At 48.3% G+C, this 25850-nt stretch overlaps 1 protein-coding gene across 5 annotated transcripts in view; it reads left to right on the top strand.

Annotated features, from left to right (window-relative positions):
- The window catches only part of ZZEF1 (zinc finger ZZ-type and EF-hand domain containing 1), a 104016-nt gene that overhangs the window by 3329 nt on the left and 74837 nt on the right, over positions 1-25850 (top strand). For 4 of the 5 annotated variants that reach the window (XM_045487255.1, XM_045487253.1, XM_045487254.1 and 1 more), the window contains exons 2-6: positions 13553-13697; positions 17012-17206; positions 18751-18922; positions 19997-20196; positions 21559-21769. In XM_045487255.1, coding sequence (XP_045343211.1) covers positions 13553-13697; positions 17012-17206; positions 18751-18922; positions 19997-20196; positions 21559-21769 — 923 coding nt within the window. Of the gene's footprint in view, positions 1-13552; positions 13698-17011; positions 17207-18750; positions 18923-19996; positions 20197-21558; positions 21770-25850 lie in introns of those variants that run through there. The other variant, XM_045487256.1, reaches the window with a different exon arrangement.

The raw sequence follows: 25850 nt of genomic DNA, 5'->3' as shown, positions 1-25850 counted from the left end.
TGTTGCCTCCTAGGCTGATGTGATGTCTTTTCTTTCTTTTCCTTTCAGTGACCGAAAGTCAAAAATATTATGCTCGGTGAGGACTTAGATCCCTTCGAGGTGATCCATGGACCGTTGAGCATAGTTAAATCCGGAGGTCACTCCGCCCCTGTAACTGAAGAAATACCCGGGAGGAAAAACCGAATGGTTGTACCTTCCTGTTATGAAACACAAAGTCCCAGTAGCCACCTATGTGGCAAAAATAAACATTAAGGGGCTGTAAGCACAGTGGTAAGAACTGGTGACTTGTAAAATGTTGCAGGTTCTCGTGTTTGTAAAAATCCCGGGTTCCATCTAGGGCTGTGTCGTAGAGCTTTAAGTGTCCGTAGACCGAAGTCACAAGATACGTGCCGGGAAGTCTTCGTTCACCTCTGTGTGACGGTCTCCCTCCTTGTCTACGATGTATTCAAACACTTGGTATCTGGTGACTTTGGCCAGCCGTGCAGGGCCCGTGGGTGACAGCAGCCACCACACTGAGGAGGAGACTGAAGACTCTGTAGGGTTCAGGGACTCACCTAAGAAGATTGGAAATTAAGTTTGGGTAGTGACACTCAAGGGTGAGTCTTCTGTCGCTGAAGCCTGTGCCCTTTCTCCTTCAAGGACCTGCTTCTCTGTGATTGGTATTCTGTAGTCTCATCATTCCTCTTAAGCTTTAATTCTTTTTTTGTTTTAATATTGCATTTATTTTTGAGAGAGAGTGTGAGCAGGGGAGGGGCAGAGAGAGGGGGGTCAGGGGACTCTGCGATGACAGCGGCGAGCCCGATGCTGGGTTCGAACTCACGAGCTGTGAGATCGCGACCTGAGTCAAAGTCAGACGCTCAGCCAACTGAGCCACCTAGGCGCCCCTAGCCTTAATTCTTTAATTCTCCCCTATGTGCTAAGGGAGGCCTGGCAAGGATAATTCAAATTTGAGAAAAAGCATGGTGTATTTTTCTCGAAGTCTATTTAGCTGTATTAGATTGGGTGTGGGGATAGTTGGGACTTTCCTTCTGTACTGGTTAGCACTGGTTAGCACTGGTTAGTGAAAGAGAGCAGGTCTGACTCTATGTGAAGGCTTATTCAGGTTGAAAAACCTGATTGGGGGGCGCCCTGGTGGCTCAGTCGGTTAAGCGTCCTACTTTGGCTCAGGTCATGATCTCGCAGTTCGTGGCTTCCAGCCCCGCGTCAGGCTCTGTGCTGACTGCTTGGAGCCTGGAACCTGCTTTGGATTCTGTGTCCCCCTCTCTCTGCCTCTCCTCCACTCACGCCCAGTCTCTCGCTCTCAAAAATAAAAAAATAAAATAAAAACCTGACTGGGATAAGCTCACAGTGGTTGTTCTGTCCATAAATACAGGGTAATTGTATTAGTAATATCCCAAGAGTTAAGTGTTAGCCACGTATGTGATTCTGTGCTTTAAGGTAAGTCTGTCCTTTGAATTGAGTGTGGAGACATTTGTGTGTCTTAGTTAATTCTCCCCTTAAGCTGGTGAAAATGTATTCTGATACTTCCATACAAGTGTAAGGGTTTTTGTGAAAGAATAATAAAATGTCTTTGTGGTAGCAACTAAAATGATGAGTTATTTCTCTTCCTCGAGCACAGTGGAGCAGATTCATTGGCATGCGTTCCTATCACACGGCTGAGTTGCCGAGCTGTGTATTTGCTCTTGGGCTCCAAGTCTGCATTGCCGTCTGCATCCACCCAGGTGCCTTGCCTTCACATTCCCACGACCTTGGTTGCTTGCGGTGGTGTCCTAGAGAAGTTGCTGGAATTGTATTCCAGACCAAAGTCTGAAGCGTTATCATTTTATAGTGTGACTTACCTTTTCTCGTGGTAGGTGTGGTCCATGGGGAAGGATTCGGTCTGTTCTGGGGAGCGGTATCTAGTTGACTTCTATGCGGAAGAGCGGTAGAGTTAAAATTAAATGTCTGTGTGACATCAGAGACTAGAGACGACGTGTTTGTGCTCTCGGCATGATAGGCTTGCAGAAGATCGCGTAGAGTCCAGGGCAGGAAGAGGTGCTGAACACAGAACGGCAGCAGTCGGCCGTCAGGGGGGAATTGAGATGAATGGGTCTTACTGTATTAATTTGACATACTCACTTTGGTGCTTTGGGAAATTCATTGGGCTGTAAATCTGAGGCAAGGACCATTTTTATTTATTTATCTATCATTTTAGCACGGCCCCGGCTCACAGCCAGGGCTCAGTGGGTGTTCTCCCCTGTAGGGACCTCACGTTGATTCAACAGATTCAATATGGTGCTGCCCTCATTCTCCAGCCTTGTGTTTTATCTTCAATCCGTCACCTTACAGTAATGTATCTTTTGATGTTTGAGGAAACAGTTAAATATAGCTTTAGTGAAAATTTAGAAAGGTTCTTAGTCACTGCTGGGTTTTAGAGGAAATTTAGAGAAAAATACCATTTGTCATTGTCGTGTCAACAGTATTAATCAGCTAATTTAGAGTGGCCCTGAGCCCAAGAAGTATGCGGACAGAACTGTGCAGATGTCACTCTCTACCCTTTCAGGGCACAAAGGGTTAGATTCTTGTGGCTGCACCGTGAAGATGAAGCAGGCTGCAGGCACCACTGACCCTTAGCTCAGAGCCTGCAGGGACCCCCTACTGCCTGAAAAGTCAGGTGCATAGTCCTCGGAACGGGTTGGAGCCCACAGGCTGGCCTGTCTGCCCTTACCTGCGTGAGCCCTGTGCCCTAGCCGGTGGGACACCCACCTTGTCCTGTGTGTGGACCTTGCTTCTCTCAGTTCTTCGAGATTCCCTGCCTTGGCCCTGTCACCCGGCCAGGACCAAGCTTTTCTTGTGACATGGTTCAAATGTCTTTTGTGTCCTTCTGATTCAGCCCCGCCCTTGAGGCTCTTGTTTCCTGTTCTGTACACGTCGTTGGGCACTTAGGAGCGCGCTGCCTGGTCTCGTTCAGCAGTTAGGCTGCGAGGCCCCACCCACCTGCCTTTGCTGCTGCAGCACCCAGGAAGCCTTCAGTTAGCGATGGCCACGGGTGGTGAAGAGGCAGTGCGGCAGGGGAGGGTGCTGGCAGAATTGGAGGTTATTTTGGCGCCGTGTGCTTTTCTGGGTTGGGGATGATGGCGTTGGCTTCTTCCGGAGAAATTCATGGTCTCAGAGAGCTATATGGAGGAGCTCTGTTTTAATTTCCCGGATTTCTGAAATGCCACTTCATCAGGTGCTGTCTTACTGTAGAAATTTCCGTGGCTCCCCATTGCTTTCACAATCAAACGTTGGGCTAACCTTTAGGTCTTAGTACCTTTCCACGCTCATCTCCTGGTATTTTCAGCCAGACAAGCCCATTCACAGTTTCTCGTATGTGTGGGGATTTTGTCCTCTGCTCCCGTTGCCCCCTGTAGCCCTTTGCCCCACCCTGAGCAGTCTTTCAGGACCCACAGAGGAGCATTTAACAGTAGCATGGAGTTTGGGAAAGGCTTCACCAAACCAAGGCTTGAGAGGCTGGAAGAATTTGCCTGGCAAAGGAAGGAAGGGATACAGTTGAAAGGTGTGGCATGTGCAGATAGAGTCACGAGGGAGAGTGTGGCAGAGTTTGGGAATGACGCTCCTTTGGCATCTAGTCTAGAGTCGGCGGGCAGGGTGGCTTAGTAGCCTTTGCATGCAACCTGTCCCCTCCCCTTTCCCAGTAAAGGGGTCCCTTCTGTAACACCCTGGACAGATGAGTAGCGAGTCCACTAATGGGATCAGTGAGCTTGCTGTTTTGTAAGTCCGCCCGTTGCACTGCCCTGAGCCTCAGACTCGGGCCCTGGGGTCAGCCTGCGCGCGGGCAAGTCCTGGTCCCACCATGCCTAAGCCGCGTGACTCACACGAGCACCCTGCGTCTCAGCCGCCTGTCCTGTATCTGCCTTATCTAGTTACCCTGAGGGTTAAATGAATTAGTTCCCGCAGAGCGCCTGGAACGGTGCCTGGCACGTGCTTGCTGCTGTTTCTGGTGTCACTTTTCTCTGGTCCCAGCTCTGCACTAGGACCGTGTGCTCCGTCTTCTGTGGACTAAGCCTTTGAGTACTTCACTTAGACGCGGCTGCAGCACTGCCTCACAGGTGGGCAAAGGGAGGCTTCAAGTGAGAGGCGAGCCTCTCAGCCAGCAGGTGGCAGTACTGAGACCAGATCCAGAGCTCCGATGCAAGCATGTTTCTCCCAAATGGACCCAGTGTGCCACCTTTGTGTGCAGCCTGACGTGTGCCCTCTGGTCCTTGCCCCGGTTCTGGTCTGCTGTGTGTACCATGGTCTCGATCCCACTGCTGGTTCAGGCGGTTACACAGGATCGGTCTGAGCCCCGTCCCGTGTTGCCCGAGGCCAGGGCAGATGGATAGAAATGTGCAGCCGGAGAGTCCACGCGCGTGTCTCTCGTCTGCGAGGTGGGTAGTAGATTGTAGTAACAGTTCTTTGCACTTTGCCAGGCGTAGTTTTGTTCCTGAAACCTTTGGATCCTCATGGCAAGCTCTGAGGACAGGCTGAGCAGGAAGAGGGGTTGAGACGTAGGGGCCCAGAGTTTTGTCCCAGGCTCACAGAGGAGAGGCGGTGAGTCTGGCGCCATACTTGATTCCAGACTTCCTCTTAGTCTCACTGTGTTGCCCTCGTTGCTTCTCACATGCTGCATGGCCTAGGGCCTGTACTTGGGTGCTGCCTGGGCGGTTACGTTGTGGCTGGCAGAGCAGGGCGGGTGTGGTAGGAGGAGGAGGCCTGAATCGGGAGAGGAGGACAAGGAGACTGCGGGCCGCGTCCCTGACCGCCTGGAGATGGGTGTTGGCCCGATGGAAATAGGGGGCACTGCTCTGTTTTTAGATCAAAGTGGACTCATCCCCTCTGCACAGTTAGGGCCAGACCTAGTGTATCCACTTGGGTTTTGGGCCCCACGTTCCAGGGCGTAGAGTTTCAAACCGCTAGAAATTTAGTGTTAATTTGCATATTAAACGTTAAACAGATCAGAATGGAGTCGGAAAGATCAGAGAAAGTATTACATCATCTCATGACACTTTTGCGTCAACATTATGGACACGGGGTCGTGACATGAAACGTGCTTCATCCAGCGGCTCAGCCAGTGAGACTTTAGAAGCTCCGCTCTGAGGTTATGTTAAACCGGAGGGTCCCCCAGGGGACAGGCAGCGTGGCAATGGGACTAAAGCCGTACGACATAGAGAACTGGTTGAGGGAGACTCGGTGCCAGACGATCACTGTTTTCAGTGGTCCGTGGGCCGTTTGGGGGCACAGGGCTCGGGTATGTTCCGCACGCCCACAGGTGGTGATGGGAAGGCGGCGCGTTCCCTTTCGTTCTGTGGAGAAGAGAGTCATTGCCGTCAGAACCGGCCAGAAGACAGGAGTTTCCCATCCCCAGTGTGTGTCCCAGAGACACTGGAGAAGGGGTTCCAGCTGTACAGAGGCACATCTCCTAAGAGATGTGTCAGTCCGTTCCAGTTCGAGCGCTGACAGAGATCGGGAATGACTGGCTCCCTCCACCCTCGATATTCTCCGGCGGCCTCGTGGTCCCCTTACCGTGAGATTGAGCTCTTCAGCCTAATGGGCCCGGCTCTCTCCACCCTGACCTCTGTCCGGCTCTTCCTCTGCCTGCCTCGGTTGCAGCCACGCCAAGCACGTTGTAGTCCTCTTGGTTTTCCCTGCACTCTGTCTGTGCTCACACTCCGTCCCCTCTACCTACCATGGCTGCCCCGTCGTCATACGCTTACAGATTCCTAGGTATTTGTCAAGGCCTACTGCGAGGGTTGTTTCCTCGGGGCCGTTTTCCCCGATCGTCCCTCCCGCTCTGGTGCTTCTGGTCTCTGAGTGCCTGTTAGCTCATGGCACAGCCGTTCCTCGTGTGGGGTCCCAAATCTTAATAGGATTCAAATCCAAGCAGCGTTATTTACTGCTACTCATCATGTGGACTTGAACCAAATACGTAACCTCTCTGTTGCTCACTGGTGAGAGGGTAGTACCTGCGTTTGGGGCTGTTGTGGAAAATGCGAGTCGACGCGCGTTAGGGCCTTAGAGCTCTGCCTGGTGCTTCGTAAATGCTCAGTAACTGTTAGGTACGCGGTTGCTCATCTGTAATTTCGTTGTTACAGTGATCACACACCACGTTGCCGCCGTGGGTTTACCGTCTGCTCTAAGGCTGCGAGGGTTTTAGAGGGCAAGGACCGTGCCCTGTTTATTTTCATATGTGTAGAGACGAGCGCAAGTTGTCGGGTGTAGTGGCTGCTGATCAGAGAGTGTTGAGCAAGCGCATGAGCAAACCAGACTCCGCGAAGTCCTGTGACACAGACGAGGCGTTACTGTTCGGTTTGAAAGCCTGTACGTTTCTTCTTCTTCTTTTTTTTTTTTTTTAATTTTTTTTTTTCAACGTTTATTTATTTTTGGGACAGAGAGAGACAGAGCATGAACGGGGGAGGGGCAGAGAGAGAGGGAGACACAGAATCGGAAACAGGCTCCAGGCTCCGAGCCATCAGCCCAGAGCCCGACGCGGGGCTCGAACTCACGGACCGCGAGATCGTGACCTGGCTGAAGTCGGACGCTTAACCGACTGCGCCACCCAGGCGTCCCTCTTCTTTTTTTTAATGTGATTCCCTCACCTTCGGTCTTTTTTTTTAATTAAATTTGATTAATTAGTTAATTATTGTTATTTTTTCATTTACATCCAGATTAGTTAGCATGTAGTGCAACAGTGATTTCAGGAGCACATTCCTTAATGTCCCTTTCCCATTGAGCCCATCCCCCCCTCCCACCACCCCTCCAGTAACCCTCTGTTTCTTCTCCATATTTAAGAGTGTCCTCCTCCCTGTTTTTATATTATTTTTGTTTCCCTTCCCTTCTGTTCATCTGTTTTGTCTCTTAAAGTCTTCATGAGTGAAGTCATATGATTTTTGTCTTTCTCTGACTAATGTCACTTAGCATAATACCCTCCAGTTCCATCCACATAGTTGCCAATGGCAAGATTTCATTCTTTTTGATTGCCGAGTAATACTCCATTGTATCTATATACCGCATTTTCTTTGTCCATTCATCCGTCGATGGACATTTGGGCTCTTCCCATACTTTGGCTATTGTCGATAGTGCTGCTATAAACGTGGGGGTGCATGTGTCCCTTCGAAACAGCACACCTGTATCCCTTGGGAAAATGCCTAGTAGTGTACTTGCTGGGTCGTAGGGTAGTTCTATTTTTAACTTTCTGAGGAACCTCCATACTGTTTTCCAGAGTGGCTGTGCCAGTTTGCGTTCCCACCAACAATGCAAAAGAGATCCTCTTTCTCCGCATCCTCGCCAACATCTGTTGTTGCCTGAGTTGTTAATGTCAGCCATTCTGACAGGTGTAAGGTGGTTTCTCATTGTTGTTTTCATTTGTATTGCCCTGATGGTGAGTGATGTTGAATATTTTTTCCTGTGTCGGTTGGCCATCTGGATGTCTTCTTTGGAGAAGTGTCTATTCACGTCTTTTGCCCATTTCTTCGCTGGATTATTTGTTTTTTGGGTGTTGAGTTTGATAAGATCTTTATAGATTTTGGATACTAACCCTTTATCTGATATGTCGTTTACAAATATCTTCTCCATTCCATCGGTTGCCTTTTAGTTTTGCTGATTATTTCCTTCGCTGTGCGGAAGCTTTTTGTTTTGATGAGATCCCAATAGTTCATTTTTGCTTTTGTTTCCCTTGCCTCTGGAGACGTGTTGAGTAAAAAGTTGCTGTGGCCAAGATCAGAGAGGTTTTTGCCTGCTTTCTCCTTGAGGATTTTGATGGCTTCCTGTCTTACATTGAGGTCTTTTATCCATTTTGAGGTTTTTTTTTTTTGTGTCTGGTGTAAGAAAGTGGTCCAGGTTCATTTTTCTGCATGTTGCGGTCCAGTTTTCCCAGCACCACTTGCTGAAGAGACTGTATTCCATTGGATATTCTTTCCTGTTTTGTCAAAGATGAGTTGGCCATACGTTTGTGGGTCCATTTCTGGGTTCTGTATTCTGTTCCATTGCTCTGAGAGTCTTTTTTGTGCCAGAAAACCTGTACGTTTCTTTGAGGACAGTTTCCGAGTGTTAGGAAATGACTTATTTATTTGGTGAAGCTGTTAGTCATGCTGTTCTGATTTTTTCTCTCTCACCCAAAATGTCTTTGTTTTTGTTTGTTTCAAAATTCTTCTTGTTGTATTCATTAACTATTGACAGACCAACAGAATCTATGAGGAATAGCAAAACTGTCGTCGTTTTTATAACCTTACTTCTATGGGATTTTTTTTTGTCTGTCATCAGCACAGGAGTTGGGAAGCAGAGAGCACTGGAGATGCAAGAAATAAGGAGGAAGCCAAGAGCTTTAGTGGATGTAGGACTTGAGTGCCATCTTGAGGTTTAGAGAAAGCGTGTCTCAGGCTTAAGGCTAATTCTGAGCAAACGTGGGCATGAGGTGCTGTTGGGGAAAGAGAAGAGCTCAAAGAGATTTTACGTCCTCAGTTTCCAGACTGCAAGAGCCCTGGGCCTTCTCTGAGCAAAGGAAGGAGAACACAGTCTTGAAGAACTGAGTCTGGAGTCTCGGATTCCAGTACTCGCTGTGTGACCTCAGGCAAGTTATCTGACCTCTCCGTGCATCTACAAAGTGGGGCAGTTAATACTAAGTGCTGCTGCTGCCGTTACGAGGGATAAGTGGTGTTACGCAGAGTGCCTGGAGTTTAGGGATGCTCAGATGTTCATTCGGAGCTTCCCAAAGCATATGTCCTTCCCCGTGGGACGGGCTGCAGTTGTGCTGATGCCCTCAGACCTCAGAGTCCTTATCGTGCCCTGCCGGGGCCAAGTGGGGAAGGGCTGTGCGCGCTGTGGTTGTCACATGGTGGGGTCTTGGGGCAGACGGAGGCTGTGCTTCTGTTCTGTCTCCCTCCACGCCCATTGGCTCCGATTTTTATTTCAGGCTTGTGTTCTCATTTCCTGATATTTAAAAATCCCCCTCGATGCAGATTGTCATGTTACTGCCATTAGCAAACACTTATGTTTTCAGGTCTTATTTTGCACACACACGTGTGTTTTCGTATTTGTGTGTCTGGGGCTTTGTACTAATGTGCAAAGTGTGTGTATTTGGTTTTTTAAAACTAACGTGAGACTGCTCTCTGATATTCTTTCGTAGCCTACTTTTTCAGTCCGTGGCCTTCACCTTTCCATGTCAGTTCATGTCTGTGTCATCTGATGTCCATATTCACGCCTTTCCGGTTGTCCCAGAACTCTTATTTGTGGTTGATGTATCCAGTGTTTACAGAGGAGGAATATTACGTGACTGAAAAAGCTGTAAAACCACTGATGCAGTCTATCCCGTGCCTGAAGCGGACACTCAGAATTTTTGATTTTCCTTGTCATCACTCACGCGGCATAGAGCCCATGGGTCGTCCGCGCCCCTACGCAGTGTCTCACTGTCCCCGAGTTGTCACTCGGCCCCTGCAGCTGGTGCTGGTAGGTCCCCAGAGTCACCAGATGTCATGTTTACATTACTTTATGAGTTGTCAGTTTTTAGGCCATCTTATTCCCCCCACAGAGCACGAGTCCTTAGTTGTCCTTCGCCGTCCTGTCCTCACCCACATCCACACACCTGTCCCCCGGCAGAGTGTGTCTGCTGTGTTTAGTTTGCTCTCGGTGTGTGTGTTATTAAGGTGACATGAATCGTCTGTGTCCCTGAGCCGTTTATTCCACTGCTGCTTTTCCTTATACGTCTTTCCTCCCACGTTAACAACTGAATTGGTGCTTTTTGGTCCCTGTCATTAATTTAACTCCAGATTCTCTGCCAGTTTCCTGAATGTCTTCTAACACGTTCAGTGTGTTCAAGCACACAGGAAGGAGTTGCATAGACTCATCTTCTCCAGAGCTTTCCGACCTGCCTCATTCTGGATGTGTGCTGTGCAGCACCCCAGGGACTCGTCCACTCTCTCGGTTGGACCCCAATCTTCCTCTTTCTCCGTGTGGTCTTTATTCAGGAGACCCCACCCTCTGGTCGCCTTCTGACTAAGGGAGCATGAACTAGTGTGTGTTTCGAGAGCCTTGTGTGTGGAAGAATGTCTTTTTCCACTCTTTCACAGTTGGTGGTATTTTGGCTACATGCTGACTTTGGGGTTAGAGAGGACCCCCCCCCTCCCCCATATGTGGAGGGCCCAGCTCCCATCGCCTTCCATCTCCCGGCATACCTGCGGAATTAGCCTCTGGTTCCCGACCTCTGACATGGACGCTGTGTCTCCTCCCTGCAAGTAGGAACTTCTCTCTGCTCAGCGACGTGAAGTCTCAGTACCATGTGCCTTTATCCACCTGTAGGGTGTTCGGCCTCTTCTGTTTCAAAACTCACATCCTTCAGTTTGGGGAGATCCCCTCGAATCGTAACGATTGTCCTTTCTCTCCCTGTGCTGTCTGTGCCCCTTTCTTCCGGAACTCCGAGTGTTTGGATAGTGGGCTCCTGGACTGGCCTCCTGGGTGTTTTCCTCTTTTCTTTCCCAGTTTCCGTCATTCTGTCTTTTTGCTGTGCTCTCTGGGCACCTCAGTCAGCTGAACTTCCAGCCTCTTGAGATTTCTCTTCCAAAATCTATTAAGATTTTCGTTTTGCTGTGATATGTTAACTTTCAGGAGCTTATGAAGACATTCTGAATAGACTGGCTTTAATAGTAGTCTCCTGTTCTTTCATGATGACACAGCGTCTTTTTTATTAGCTGGTGGTGGCTGCTGATATATGGTGGGTTCTGAATATACTAGAACCCACTAGGTTGTGCACTTTAAAAGGGTGAGTTTGATGGTATGTGAGTTACACCTTAGTAAAAGTGGTGTTAAAAATATCTTTTTTTAAATATCTGTCTGAAGATACTGATGATCACCTTTTTGACGGTCTTGTCTCCTTCTCCTTTCTTTTCTCCAAGTTGCTTGTTCTGTGTTTCATATTAAGCCGTTCCTCAAACGTCAGTGGTCCTGGGCTGCCCCCACTCACGTTAAAGAGCAGGGTACTAAAGAGGTGGGGGCTCCATGCGTCTGGCTTACTGACAGCTGAGCCTCACTGGAAGGTGCTGGGCCCTTGCGGGGGGCGCCCTCCAGTGCCAGTGTCTCCAGGTCTGTCCTCAGGGGCTTGTCCAGCACCCCCAGAGAAGAGCCCCCCAGTGTCTTGCCCGGAGAGTGTGAAACTGGCTGCCAGCACTCGGAGAGCCCTAGAGGAGGGGTGAGTCTTACGGACCTTGACCCTTGGGCATTAGCGCCCCGTTTTCAGTACAGTATTGACCCTTTCAGCCGCGCCTGGTATCTCCTAGTCCGGAGACTCTGTGCCACGCTCTGGAGGAAATCAGCCCCGCACCCCAGCTTCTGACTGGGGAGAGGATCTGGAGATCTGTTACGTTTGTATGTTCGTTTGCTTTAAGCCTGAGAAAATAGAGGTAAGAGTAGAATAGAATGAACTCTCACAGACCTGTTCACCAGCTCCAACAGCTACCAACTCAAGGCCAATTTTATTTACTCTAAACTCCACCTGCTTCTCCTCCAAACTATTTTGAGGCAAATCTTTCCCGCCACAAATATTTCATTGATTAATCTTTCATTATGTATCCTTAAAAGGTAAGAACTCTGGAAAAAAACACACAATCTCGCTGTCACGCTTTTCCCTTAAAAAGAAACCCACGGTGATTCCTTAAGATCGGCGCCTCTCCAGTCTGCTTTACCTGCTTTCCGAAACAGACCTCCCACGGGTTTCCCTCCACCTTCGGCAGCACCCGCTGCTGCTGGGTCCTAAGAAGGCTTTGGGCCCCTCAGCGCGAAGCAGCCTGTGTCTCCGCTTGCCCGCTCCCGGCTCAGGGGCCTCTTTCTTGCAGACGGTGGTGTTCACTAGGCGTCTGTTTGTTTCTCAGCTTCCACAGTTTTGTTGCTGTTGCATCATACGATATTTGCTTCTGTCCCTGTGCTCTAGGAAAACATCCCTGTGTAATGTTGTCTTGGTGGGATTTCGGGAGGAGGCGGAGGTAGATGCCTTTGTTGGGACACTCGTGATGGCTGCTTGTGGTTCGCTCGGAAGCCTTGAGGCCTGGGCCTTCCTTCGCGGAGGCCCTCAGCCGTCTTTATACCCCACGGGCAACCGACGAGTCCGTCTTCGTGAGGGGCTTTTCCCTCTGACTTTTATCTCACGACCTTAATCCTCGCTGACCCTTCTTGTGACAGCCCGTTGCAGGCACCTGTTCTGCACCCTGAAGACCGTGGTCCTGCATCCGTCCTCACAGGCAGTGTCTTCTGTCCATCATGCTCTCTTTCCTCTCATCCCATCCATTCCTTTCCCTTTTGGGGTGGAGCTTCCGTAGTAAGCTATGGGTCTAATCGGAAAAGAAAAAGGTATTTTCTTCTTTTGAACATTGTTTCTTCATTACTGTAGTCTTTGATCCTGTTAACTTTTTGCATAATCTGGCGAGGTTGAGGAAAGGCCAAGAGAATGCGGCAGCTTTCTCTCACGCTTTGCTCTGAACTGTCCCCCGTCCTGCACTGAATGCCCATGGTTTTAGACACGAACACTGGGATTCGTCACGTTCCTGTTAAACACTGCATCGTTTAGAGGTCCGTGACAGCAGTGGGTACTTGTATCAGTCATGAAACCTCAGTGGGAAATCTCCACATTTCATGACGGAGGGAAATAAGGAAAAGGCAGGAGTTTGAAGGAAGGGAGAGAATGGCCTAGAAAAGAAGGTGGGGAGACTCTCAGAGTATTTCATGGTGAGGGATGTCTGTGCGTGAGTGTATCGTCAGGAAGAGAGAAGCCACTAATGTGGCAGAGATTGAGTTCTGGGGAGCTGGGACAGTCGCTAGGTGAGGGGAGTCGTGTAGAATGTGAGAGGGAATGGTGTCAGGGACACAGAGGGAATGACAGTGCAGGTTAGAAAGGAGAAGGAGACACTTTGCACTCTGACATGCTTTCACTGTGTTGGACTCTGTTCAGATGTTACTTAATCCAGACAGCAGCCTGTGAGTTTGGTAATATTTGCTGCATTTTTCAGATCAAGGAGGTAAGGCTTTTGGAGAATAAGGAATGGTTAGTGGTTATTCACTGGTTAGTGACAGAGCAGGATTCAGACCAAATCCCACGCTGTACCCAGTTCCCCAGATGGCCCAACAAGGGCAGGGAGCAAGTGAGAATACGGTTGAAGGTTAGTGAAAACAGGGCTGTGGAGTTGATAAATCAAGTTGGGTCTTGCGTCCAAAGGGTGTTTGAAAGGAAAAGCCCGGCTAACCCAAGGTGTTGCTCTAAGCCAAGTCTCTGATTCTAGCTTTGTGTTTGGCACTTTGTAACCAGTTGGAAAATGTTGCACAGGTTGCTTTCTGCAATTGTTTGGGAAAAGGGGGTTAATCCCATGAAAAAGATGAGAGGGTAACCTTGTGTGTGCACGTAGTATACTTCCGTACACGGTGCCTTACTATCCCGAATTTATTTGGTCTTTGAATGATGTCAGTGGACTCCTCCTGCAGCCACAACAGTGTCACCAGCGGCAAAGTATCCATGATTTGGAACAGACGTGATTTTATTGTATCTCTTGTGTTGCAGGCCTTTGCCCAGTTTGACGCCGAGGGTGATGGTACGGTGGATGCCGAGAACATGCTGGAGGCCCTCAAGAGCTCCAGTGGGGCTAACCTCCAGGGGGAGCTAGGCCACATCATCAGGCAACTGCAGGCCTGCTCTCTGGTCCCAGGTAAGGCTGTCATCTGAGTGCTGAAGGCCGGAGGGTGCTTTTGCTGTCCTGTGGGTTGTCATGAGGCAGGCTGAGGGTGCCATGGAATAAACGTGCTTTTCCAGTCGTGTCTGTTAAGCCCACGGTTGGAGTCCGAGTTCTGTGTAATCATCCCTCTGGGTCCCCAGTACAGCGATGCTTGAGCAGATCTGCCGTTTTTAGGAACTTTTGTCGTGAGCCTGCCTTCCTTAGTGGGTATCTATTTCACTCTCTCCAGAAGCCGCCCCTGGCCCCAGGTGTGTGTTCTTGGTATCCTGCCTTTGTCTTTGCCTCATGTCAGCGCTGTGATTAATTAATTAATCGTTCATTTATCCCTAAATGTCTGTCTTTATTCTTATACTCTGACCTCCATGAGGACAGGGACCTTTTATTTCTGCTGTGTCCTCACATTTAACGTATCTTTGGTAGATGGTAGGTGCCCAGTGTTTGTTTGTTTTTGAAAGCTACCACTCTGAAATTTAAGTAGTAATAAAAACAGCATGAAAGTAAGCAATACTTCTTCTAGATTGTCCCTCGGAAAAAACTTTGTGTTTTTGTATGGTTTCTTCTAGGGACTCCGAAGACAGAATCAAAATTAAGTCACCCTCTTTTTTCTCCAGTGAGAAAACAGTTGAGTTGCAAAGGAATAAAACTTTGCTTATCATCCGTGTACCCTCCGCTTGTCCCAGAACTTTTCCTACTCTGTGCTCTCGGTGTCCTAACATGTAGTGCAGAGCCTGGCGGGAGCAGCGGTGGAGGCAGGTAGACTTGGTGGCCGCACCGATGTAAATGGGATGGCCCTGGACCTCTCTGACTCACCGCGGAGGGCGTGCTGAGCTGGGAAAGGACGATGTGTGTATGTTGATGAAGAACGCAGCTTTCCGTTCTTCCTCAAGTTGTCTTCAATTGTATAATCTTGGATTTAAAAAAATGTTTATTTTTGAGAGAGAGAGAGAGAGTGAGAGAGTATGAGCAGGGGAGGGGCAGAGAGAGGGGGAGAGAGAGTCCCAAGAAGGCTCCACGCCGTCAGCGCAGAGCCCGACATGGGCTCAGTCTCATGAACCGGAATTCATGACCTGAGCTGAAATCACGAGTCGGACACTTAACCAACTGAGCTACCCGTGCGCCCCTAATTATGTCGTCTTTATAGCGTCATAGGTAGTCCGTACATGTTAACTTTTTTCCTACTCTCATGGCAGTTAGAAGTGTGCTTTGAATTATGTTTCGCTAAGTCATATCCCGGCATTTCCATATCACTACCACGTGTGCGTTACCAGCACCGGTAACATCGGGAGCTGTATGTGGACGTCTCAAGCAGATGCTGGGGAGGGGAGGAAGGGGCGAAGACCAGGGAACTCACCTGAAATAATACTCAGTGCGCCGTTGTTCTGGGAGACTGGGGGAGGGGAGATAGAATTAGAAAGACTCAGGGCTCGGAGCCCAACGTGCTTACGTAGCAGGGTGGTGACTAGGACTTTTTACTCAATATTTTCTATTAACCTCCAGTGTACAAAAACTATTTTCTCACAGGGTTAGGACAAACCCTGGTAAGCTGGACTCACCTGTTGTGGGATTTGTTCCTTGTCGCTCTTTCTGACCAAGATCGGAACTTGTCCCTTTCACATCTCATTGCGCTGGCGCTAAGCGTTTGCCACGTCCGCTGCCTGTTTCTGTGTGTCGAAGAATGTCCCCATTGCCAGAGTCTGTCTGCCTTTTCACGTGGGTGCTGAGCACGTGGGTGTGGCATCAGCAGTGTCATCACGTGAGGGTGGTGCTGCCGTGGAGTCTGCCCAGGGAACAAACACTGTACAAGGAGGGCAGGGGCGGCACGGACTGGTGAGTCTTGGGAAATGGGGTCCATGTCTCCAGGGTTTGTGTGGAGGGCGTAGTCAAAATGGGCCGCTTCCAGCGCATAAATTCTCGTCAGTCTCGTGTTTTCTCTTAAAAACTAGTGCACAGTTTCATTCCTGAATGTGATCTGTTTGTTTACTTTATTATTTTTTTTTAATTTTTTAAATGTTTGTTTATTTTTGAGAGAGAGGCAGAGTGCGAGTGGGGGAGGGGCAGGGAGCGAGGGAGACACAGAATCCGAAGCAGGTTCCAGGCTCTGAGCTGTCAGCACAGAACCTGACGTGGGACTCGAACCCGTGAACTGTAAGATCATGATCTGAGCCAAAGTCGGGCGCTTAACCGACTGAGCCCCCCACGTGCCCCTAACCTGTTTGTTTTACACTTAAATAATTTCTGCTAAGACTTTTGGGGTCTTGCGCTCGGTGCTGCATACATGGGGTGTTCAGTTTGTGAAAGTTCATCAGTCAGTACACTTGTAACATAGGTACTTTTTGTCATGTCCAGTTATGATTCATTGGAAAGTAAAAAGAAAAGAAATTTCCCCCAAACCCACGAGTGTATCTGAGCTCCGGGAAGAGGTGCCGTGTTTATCCTCTCTCCACTTATTACCGGGTTATGGGCACCTGTGTTCACTGTAGGTTATGCGGAGCCATGGGAGGATGTTAAACAGGGGTAGACATTGTGTGTCTTGTGTGTTCGTAAGATTGCTTGGGTTAATGCCAGACAGAGGACGGCTGGGAGAGCCGCTCAGGAAACGTGGGTGGGTCAGCACGAATGGGAGATTTTGAGGCCAGAGGGATGGACGGAGTGGGCAGACTCCAGGGAGCTGCACTGGAGAGAGCACTGGAGTGGGGGCCAGAGCCTGCAGGCCGTGAGATGCCACCGGCAGTCGTGGTCAGGGCGGTGGCTGCACCGTCGTCATCATGGTGTCCCGTAGTTTCGTGTAAAAACAGTTGCTCTTTTACTCACAGAGACGATAAACTTTATCCTGAGCCCACGTTCTGTCTATACAACACGTTTAAGAACTTCTGGTTAGTATTTCGGTGTTTATACCTTTTTAAAGTTTGGATTGAAACAAATAATCATAATTCAAAGTCTTCTAAAATTTTATTAAACGAAAGGAATTTTTTTTTTTTTTACTTTTATTTTTGAGTGATCTCTACACCCAACACGGGGCTCGAACTCACAATCCTGAGGTGAAGAGGCAGGTGCTCCCCCACCTGAGCCGGCCAGGCGTCCCATGAAATTAATGTTTAAGTTGAGATTACCACTGGTTCATTTCTTAAAAGTTGCTTAGGTTTTTAAATGATCAAAACTTAAAGTATCAGTAAAGACCCATAATGGCTGCTTTTCACTCAGCCAGTCGAGGTAGGCCACCGGCGGGGGTGTGGGAACACTGTTGTGGCGCATTCCTGAATCACCCAAACTGGGTTTTGTCTGCCTAGGTTTTATAGACATATTTTCAGAGTCCAAGGAGGGCCTGGGTGTTCACGCGTCCCTGATCCTGCGTTTCCTGCATCGCAACCGGCTCTCCGGCATGGCCGTCCCCTGCCCCATGTTGGACCACTGCAATAACATGTGCTCCATGAGGGTTTCGGTTCTGAAGGAGTCCCTGGACCAGCTGGTACAGAAGGAGAAGGGTATGTGCACGTGTGTGGTGGGGGCTGTGGGACCGCGTTCTGTCGTCATTTCTTCCAGATGCGCTGTGAGCAGACCCTCCTCCCTGCCTTCTCTTCCGAAAACTAGAACCGCAGCCAGTCTGTAGCATAAGAATGGTCTGCTGGCTTTCTCTGTCTCTCCCCTCCCTCCCTTCCTTCCTTCTTAGCACAACTGGCTTCTCATTCATGTCTCTGTTCAGATGTGACCTCGGGGAAGGCTTTCCTCATTACCCCATCTAATTTAATGCCCCCCGACCCGTACCATTCCCCACCTTCTAGTCACCGTCACCTTTGTCGGTTTAATGGTCTGAGTGGCACTTACTACCTGAAGCTGCAGCATTATTATTTCTTTGCATTTTGTCTGCCTCATTTGTGTCATTATCCTTAACACCGGGCACTGTGCCTGCCGCATGGTAGATACTCTGTGAGTAGTAGTTGAATACATGAGGAAGGCCACCCCGGACTCCCTCCGTGACACCGGCAGTTTGACAGTGTGAACAGACAGGTCCGTGGAACACGATAGAGTCAGGAAGTAGACCCAAGTACGTGTGGGAATATGGTACCAGGTACAGTCAGCATTGCTTTGTACAAGGTGGAGAGGCGAATCGGTCAACAAGTGGGGTCAGGGCAACTGGCCACCATTTGGAGAAGTAAATAAAGCTAGATTCTCATCCATTCCATTCACTGAAACAAATTTCAGGTAGATCAAACAGTTCAGCTGTAAAGAAACCGTAAAGTGCTAGAGGCAAGTAGTCCTACTCCGTACAAACGCTTGACATGGGACACCTTGCTAAGCAAGATGTGAAACTCAAACTACAAAAGAAGAGATTAGTAAATCAGACTTTATGCAGATTTAAAGTTCTGTACAGCAGAAAATATAAGCAGAGTCGAAAGACGAATGATATTCAGGGAATAAAAATGTATTTTGTAACGCATCGTGACAGACTTAATTTTTTACTGGCTCTGACCTTGGGCGGTCACTTAACTCTCTGTGCCTTAGATTCCTCATTGCTAAACTGAATTAGAACATAGACAATGTATAGAAAAGTGGCTCACAGGGAACACTCAGTAAACATCACCTGTTCTGTGCGTGTGCGCGCGCATGTGTGCGTGTGCATGCGCGTTCGTGCAGGCACGTCCTATAACATACAAACTGGTGAGAAGACTTGTGCTCCGCAGAAAATAGTTGAGGGGAGGACCAGGCCTCACTCAGAAACACAGGTGGCTTACAAATGAGTGGGTTAAAAAATCTCACACACAATTAAGGAAACGTGAGTTCAGACTGTAAGGTTCCATTTTCCGCCCTCAGCGTGGTTCTGCTCATGTCTCTGGGGCTGCACTGCAGTGGCTCACGGAGCAGTGTGGCCAATTTCTGCTTTTATATTGGTTCTTCGGAAGAAGATTTTAAGGAACGCTTATTTTTCGAGGACCAAGGTACCAAGCATATTTGTGTTAGGTATTTTAAATGACCCTTTTTTCCCTTTGTGAAAGAGATGTCATGTGATGGAATCTGATTTTCCCTGCAGAGAGCCCTGGAGACCTAACTAGGAGCCCTGAGATGGATAAACTCAAGTCGGTGGCAAAGTGCTACGCTTACATAGAAACGTCCTCCAACCCCGCGGACATCGACAAGATGACAAATGGGGACACGGCGTCATACTGGCAGTCGGACGGCAGTGCCCGCTCACACTGGATCCGGTGGGTGGCGCCACACCAGCTGCTGGGCGACCCGCGTGCCCATCTCATCAGTGTGCTCAAAATGACCTTCCATGCCATAAGAATCAAGTACAGGGGCTCCTGTAAAATGATGCTGCCGGGCTCATCTGTCCGTAAACACGGATAATCCCTTTACTTGGAATTTTGGGGGAGAAAATAGTATTTGACTAATATCTTGTGCTACTGACTTCAGATCTTTTTCGCTAGTTTCTCAGGAAAATTAATATCACAAGGGGCAAGTACTTAGATGCGATTTTACATTTTAAGATCCTCTCTGTGCATTTAATAAACCCGTATGCACCTATCTTGCCGCTGAGGAAGCGAGGGGATGGGATGAGCAGGAACCCGGGGGGTGGAATTGACGACTATCAGCTGGGACGCTTCTGGTTCTCAAGTTTCTCCTGTCTCTTCAGAGGATGGGCTCCTTTCAGTTGGTGGAATAGAAATAATCGTCTTGTTTTCTCATAGGGAGTATATGTGACCTTTAGCCGTCTAACTTACAGCCGAGGGAGTATATTCAGTTCTTTGGATGCAGTTTAGAATTTGTTTCTCAGGTAAAGCGATGTTTTTTAGGATGTTCGTATTATACTTTCCTGCCTGTATTACTAGCTTAAGAGGAAACGTAAGATTAATCTTGACCTGAAAGGAATTTTTGAGATGAGAGGCCATAAGGACTTTGAAACTAACAGCGCTTCAAGTTGGTTGCTTTTAGGACAGTGAGTCTTTGGTGACATCAAAGACCAGCTCTTGGAGAGGCGCCTGGGTGGCGCAGTCGGTTAAGCGTCCGACTTCAGCCAGGTCACGATCTCGCGGTCCGTGAGTTCGAGCCCCGCGTCTGGCTCTGTGCTGGCAGCTCAGAGCCTGGAGCCTGCTTCCGATTCTGTGTCTCCCTCTCTCTGACCCTCCCCCGTTCATGCTCTATCTCTCTCTGTCCCAAAAATAAATAAATGTTGGAAAAAAAAAAAAAAAAAGACCAGGTCTTGGAGATGGGACTTGTGAATGCTGCCGCTTCTGACCTGCGTAAACATTTGCAGTTTCTGCTCCCGTGTTTTCCAGCTTAAAAATGAAGCCGGATGTTGTGCTTAGACACTTGTCCATCGCAGTGGCTGCCACAGACCAGAGCTACATGCCGCAGCAGGTGACCGTGGCTGTGGGGAGGAGTGTCGGTGAGCTCCAGGATGTCCGCGACGTGCACATCCCCAGCAATGTCACCGGCTACGTGACGCTGCTGGAAAATGCCAACATCAGCCAGCTCTGTGAGTCAGCCAGGGTGCACCTTGCCCTTCTAATTAAGGGCTTTGGGGTGGAGGGAAGAAGGGGTATTTTTTAGCGGGAAGACTTCTAAAGTGGAGAAACCGTTAGATTCTCTCTGTAGGTTTGATTAGCTACTCACGATGCGCATGAGAGTCACATTATTTCATCTATTTGGTGTTTTTAAAAGTTATAGAAGCCTTTTTTTAATTAGAAATATTCTTGCTTCCTTACTGTAAAACTACAAAATATAAGCAAAAATTACTCAAAATCCCACCACCCAGGGATAATCACTGTGAATGTGTTAGTGTGGAACCTTCCAGATCTTTTCTTGTGTGTGTGTGCGTGTGTAAACATGTGTGTACACATGCGCGCGCACACACCTTTTAAAAATAAAACATAGGGTTGTGGGTGCATATTTACAAAAATGGCGAGCGATACGCTTTCCACGCTGGTTTGTAATTCTTTAGCGCGTTGTCCTACCGCGTGTTTTTGCACACCTTTATTTAGCGTTGTAAGAATTTGCCTTAGTTTTAACCAGCTCTTTATTCTTGGACGTTTAGGTTGTTTCCATTTTTATAATATTATAACCTTGTGTCACACCTAGCATTTTGGAAATAATCACAATTCTGTGATTTCTTTCCAGGCTTTTTTCATTCAGGGAGCCGGAATGCTTCATGCTTTGTCTCATTTCTTCTAATGCTCTCCTGGGCCAAAAGAAGTGTTCTTACTTTGCTCAAAGGAACTGAGGCCTAGGGAGGTAGAGTCTTTGTGTCTTGCCCGTAGGCAGAGCGGTAGTTCAGCTCCTGGAGTAGACGCTTCCTGTCTCACTGTGCTGGGCTTTTCTCTAAGTTGTGTCCCTTTTAACTTCTCACCTCCTCCTCTCCAACCCAAATAAGAAATTGTGACACCTCTTAAAAGTGAGTCATGCCTGCGTCCTCTGTTTGGACTTGATTATCAGAAATGAATTCTCACAACTGCTGTGAGCAAGCTCCTGTTTTTAACTCAATCGAAATTTCAGAACCCTAGCTGTAGAAGTTTTCTTACCATGGATTTAGTCAGGATTTAAAAAATGATCTTTGTGTTAGTTTTCAAGACACGTAAATTTCTAAGAAACTTTGCAATGGAAAGATTTTAAGCCGCCCTTAAATTTACCCATTGTTCTTATGACTCCTTAATTTGGTTGATGCTTTTTTGACGAGTTTATTATATGCTAGCTGCATTGTACACATTATTTCTGGTATCAGAGTTATTTCAGAATTTTCTTTTCAAAATGTGAATTGCTATTTTGCTTTTAGTTGGGAGCCTAGCATTTGCTGAACTAAAGAACTTAATCCAATACTGAATTTGTTGTTTGCGCTTGACAGATGTCCAGATTAACATAAAACGTTGTCTTAGCGATGGATGTGACACTAGAATTCATGGTCTGAGGGCTGTTGGCTTTCAGAGAGTTAAGAAGTCTGGGGTCTCAGTGTCAGATGCTTCTGCAATCTGGTACTGGTCTCTGCTGACATCTCTGGTGACGGCGTCCATGGAGACAAACCCTGCCTTCGTCCAGACCGTGCTGCACAATACTCAGTAAGTCACCCCCTCTGCTTTCCAACCCTCCGCGGCCCCCGTCGTCCCCTCCCCCTGCAGAGCATGGCACTTAGCAGCCCGCAGTCACTGAGACTCAGCGTCTCCGCCTCGGGTGCCCCGGTGTTTCCTGTTGGTGCTGTCGGCTCCCGGCTGCTCTGCCCCTTGCCCGTCGGGGGCAGTTGGTCACACTTATGTAGCGCTTGAGATCAGATAAGCTCCTTCAGGTGCTGTGTGTCATTTACCTCCTCGTACTGTGAAATGTACACGTAAAACTTCTCCCCCGGTGACAGGTGAGGACCCCGTGGCGTTCCCCAGGGCCCATCGCCGGGCAGGGATGTGTCAGGTAGGGTCTAGGCCTCTGGACTCCAGGTTGAGGGCTCTTTTCGCTCCTGATGGAAATCTGTTCAAGGGTGCTAAATGAATTCAGTTTTAAATGTAGAGCACCTTTGACAATTAAAATGGAAAAAGTAAAGGTAAATTAAAATTGAATTAAAAGTTAAAATTAAACAATTAAAGTTGAATCACATTTAAATTACGAAAATTAAAAGTTAAAAAGTTAAAAAAAAACCTGTGAGGGCACAAAGTCCCAGCGGCGACATACAAGGCAGAAAGTGGTGAGTGACGTGCAGCCTTAGGAGCAGTGACGTGTCAGAGCCCTGCGTTCAAGTTCAGTGACTGATAACAAGAGACTGTTGGTAGATGTCCTCTCGATGTCTTTTGAGATTGTTGGTTATTGCTGTTGAATAAAACTGCTCAGCCAGTAGCACTGCGGGCAGTGCCAGATGTGAAGGGCAGTATTTGGCCATACTCCTGTCTTGCTTCCTGTTTAAAGTTTTTTTTAGAAAAACGGTCTGTAACTTAGAGAAGGATTTCAAGTGCAATGCAAAGAACTTCTATTTCCTTCTGAGGCGTTGGAGAGACATTTGCAAACCTGGTGCCCCATTGTCCCCAATACATTGGCGTGTATTTCCTGTGAATAAGAACACTGCGCTACAGCCATCAGGCCCAGGGGATTGACGGGCACTTACGGCACCGTCCTTTCGGGGCTTGTGAGTTGGCCCAGTAGTGTCCTGTGTGGCACAGCGATCCAGGCCAGAGTCGTACTTTATTTTGTTGCCACGTCTCTTCGGTCTCCGTCAGAGTGGACCAGTTCCTCAGTCTTCCCTTCACTGTACGGCTTTGACACGTTTGAAAATTACGGGTCAGTTATTTGCAAGAGTGTCGTTCGGTTTTGGTTTATCTGATGTCTCATGATTAAGTGTAGGTGTTGTATCTCTGGCGGGAGCATCACGGAAGTGATGACGCGCTCCGGTTTCATCCCGTCAGCTGACACGCCACCTTAGATCGTCCGGTTACTGGTGCTGTTCAGGTCAACATCGATCCCTGGATGGAAGGGTGGTCTCTTAGATTTTTCCATTGTAAAGGGACTTTTTTTTTTTTTCCTGGTAATTAGTATTTTGTGAGGAGATGCTCTGAGACAACATATCCCATTCCTCCTCAAACTTGGTATTGGTGTGGACGCGTGATTCTTAACGTTGTTCGCTGGGTTATAACTGATCACGGTGTTGATGTTTGCATTGGCCCAGGCTGGCCTGTGGGAACTCCTTCAGTCTGGTTCATGGGTCCTTTGACATGGCTTCATTAACTTGGAACACTTCCTTACTTTCCAGAACAACAAAATACTCCAGGCCTGTCTTGAATGCTCCCTGCCTTAGTCCTGCAGTGAGCCATTTTTTCTGCAGAGTCATTGTCCCTTTTAGTGGAGAATTTAGGAAGTGAACACGCAAGGGACGCCTGGGTGGCGCAGTCAGTTAAGCGCCCGACTCTCGATCTCGGCTCAGGTTGTCATCTCACAGTTTGTGGGTTCATCTGTGCTGATGGCGTGGAGCCTTCTGGGGATTCTGTCTCCGCCCCTCCCCCACTTGTGTGCACGCACACACGCGCACATTCTCTCTCAAAATAAATAAATAAATGTAAAAAATTTTTAAAAAAGAGGGGCTCCTGGGTGGTTCAGTCGGTTGAGCGTCCGACTTCGACTCAGGTCATGATCTCATGGTGTGTGGGTTCGAGCCCCGCGTCGGGCTCTGTGCCGACAGCTCGGAGCCCGGAGCCTGCTTCGGATTCTGTGTCTCCTTCTCTCTCTGCCCCTCCCCTGCTTGCACTCTGCACTCTGCCTCTCTCTAAAATAAATAAACATCAAAAAAAATTTTTTAAAGGAAAGGAAGAAGAAAGAGAACACACTGAACTCATTGCAGGTGGGGTGTGACTTCTCTCCTCTGTCTCCGTGGGCCCCACTGGGAAATACGTGTTTGCACGGAAGTGACGTGCACGTGTGTGTACATTGTGCACATTTACACGCATGCTCATTTCTGTGAGCTCCCTTCCGTGCTCACTTCTGACCCCGTGTACAGACGACCCCGCCTCTGGTTGTCGCCCTCTGTTTGTGCTTCCCTTATCTGATGCTGAGAAACCTGCCGCCCGTCCTCCCACATGACCAGGCTCCCGTCTCCTGCCCTCATCCGGACCCTGCCCTCACACCTGCTCCCGCCCCAGCATCTTTTGCAGGGCCACTGCTGTGACCGTCCCCACTCCAGAACCCCACTGTGGGCCACCGTGGTGCCTGTCCTCCTGCCCAAGCACAGCCCTGCTTTAGGGACTAAATTTTCAGGAAAGAGAAGAAGGGCTTTCTACCTTTGTGAAGATAAGCCAAGTGGTTGACAAGTGGGGATAATTGTGTTAAATTTAAATTCAAGTTAACATACTGTGTAGTACTGGTTTCAGGAGCAGAACCCGGTGATTCATCACTTCCGTACGACACCCAGGGCTCATGCCAGCAAGTGCCCTCCTAATGCCCATCACCTATGTAACCCCCCCCCCGCCCCCGCCATCAACCCTCAGCTTGTTCTCTGCAGTTAAGAGTCTCTTATGGTTTGCCTTTCTCTCTACTTTTATTTTTCCTTTCCTTCCCCTGTGTTCATCTGTTTTGTTTCTTAAATACCACATGTAAGAGAAATCATGCGATATTTATCTTTCTCTGACTTATTGCACTTAGCATGATACACTCTGGTTCCACCCATGTTGTTGCAAATGGCAAGATTTCAAGGAATGGATATATTTAAAGCTTATATTTCTAAGAAGCTGTAATTATTAATCTGCAATTACATTTCCACTCCTGATGTTTAAATGTCAGTAATCTAAAACTACTATAAAATTTTTTGGAAAAATCAATGAAAATCAGTGAGGAAAAATAAAAAGTATCATGAAACAAAGTGTTTGCTTGTACTACATCCGCATGTGTGACCTCGGTGGCCTCCTGCATTTGCAGCTCCGTGTAGAGAGAGGGCGAGAGCTGAGGGCACAGTGGGAGCTGACAGAATATTAGCTCTACCGTGCTGTCTCTATTTTGAAACGTAGAAATAAAGTTGTTTTGGAGATTCTCATTACTGCTGCCGTAAGATGATGGTCAGTTGCAGAATCTTGAGTTATTTTTTGCACACCTTCAAGTTGCACACCTAGCACTATTGCTGGTGCAGAGTAGGACCCAGTAGTTTTGGGTTCTATCGGTTTGTAGGGTAACTACTAGTTTGGAGGAGATAAAGCTTCGGAGGGGTTTCAGAAAGATAAATGTTAGTGGAGACGAGAAAAGAGAAACATTGAAGCAGGCATGAAGGTAGAAAGGCTAGAATAGCATATTTTAGGAACACGGGCAAGAATAGAAACGGTGATGGGTGCTGGTCCGTTTAGGAGAAAAGAAAATTCGTGGCACGTCTTTAGATACCGTAGACCTAAGATCGGATGTATGAACTGAACCGTTTCCTGGGCCCCAAGCTGCTCTCCCTCTGGGGTCAGGTTTTCTACAAAGTCTGGGGTTTTTCTGGAGAGTACGTGTGTCTTTTGCCCACTCTGCGTAGAATGAGTACTTGATCCCAAAGAGTATGGAATGAGCCTTTGCAGAGGGCAAGGGAACTCTTGAAAGAAGAACTAAACAAGAAAGAAACCCCACGACAGGACCTGGCACCATGACTCCGGGGGAAGCAGATGTCACACTGTGTGTCAGGCTGTTCGCTCAGGAGGGGTCAAT

This window comes from Leopardus geoffroyi, chromosome E1 (assembly GCF_018350155.1).
Source record: "Leopardus geoffroyi isolate Oge1 chromosome E1, O.geoffroyi_Oge1_pat1.0, whole genome shotgun sequence".
NCBI classification, from domain to species: domain Eukaryota; kingdom Metazoa; phylum Chordata; class Mammalia; order Carnivora; family Felidae; genus Leopardus; species Leopardus geoffroyi.
This window is presented reverse-complemented; position numbering and strand designations above follow the sequence as displayed.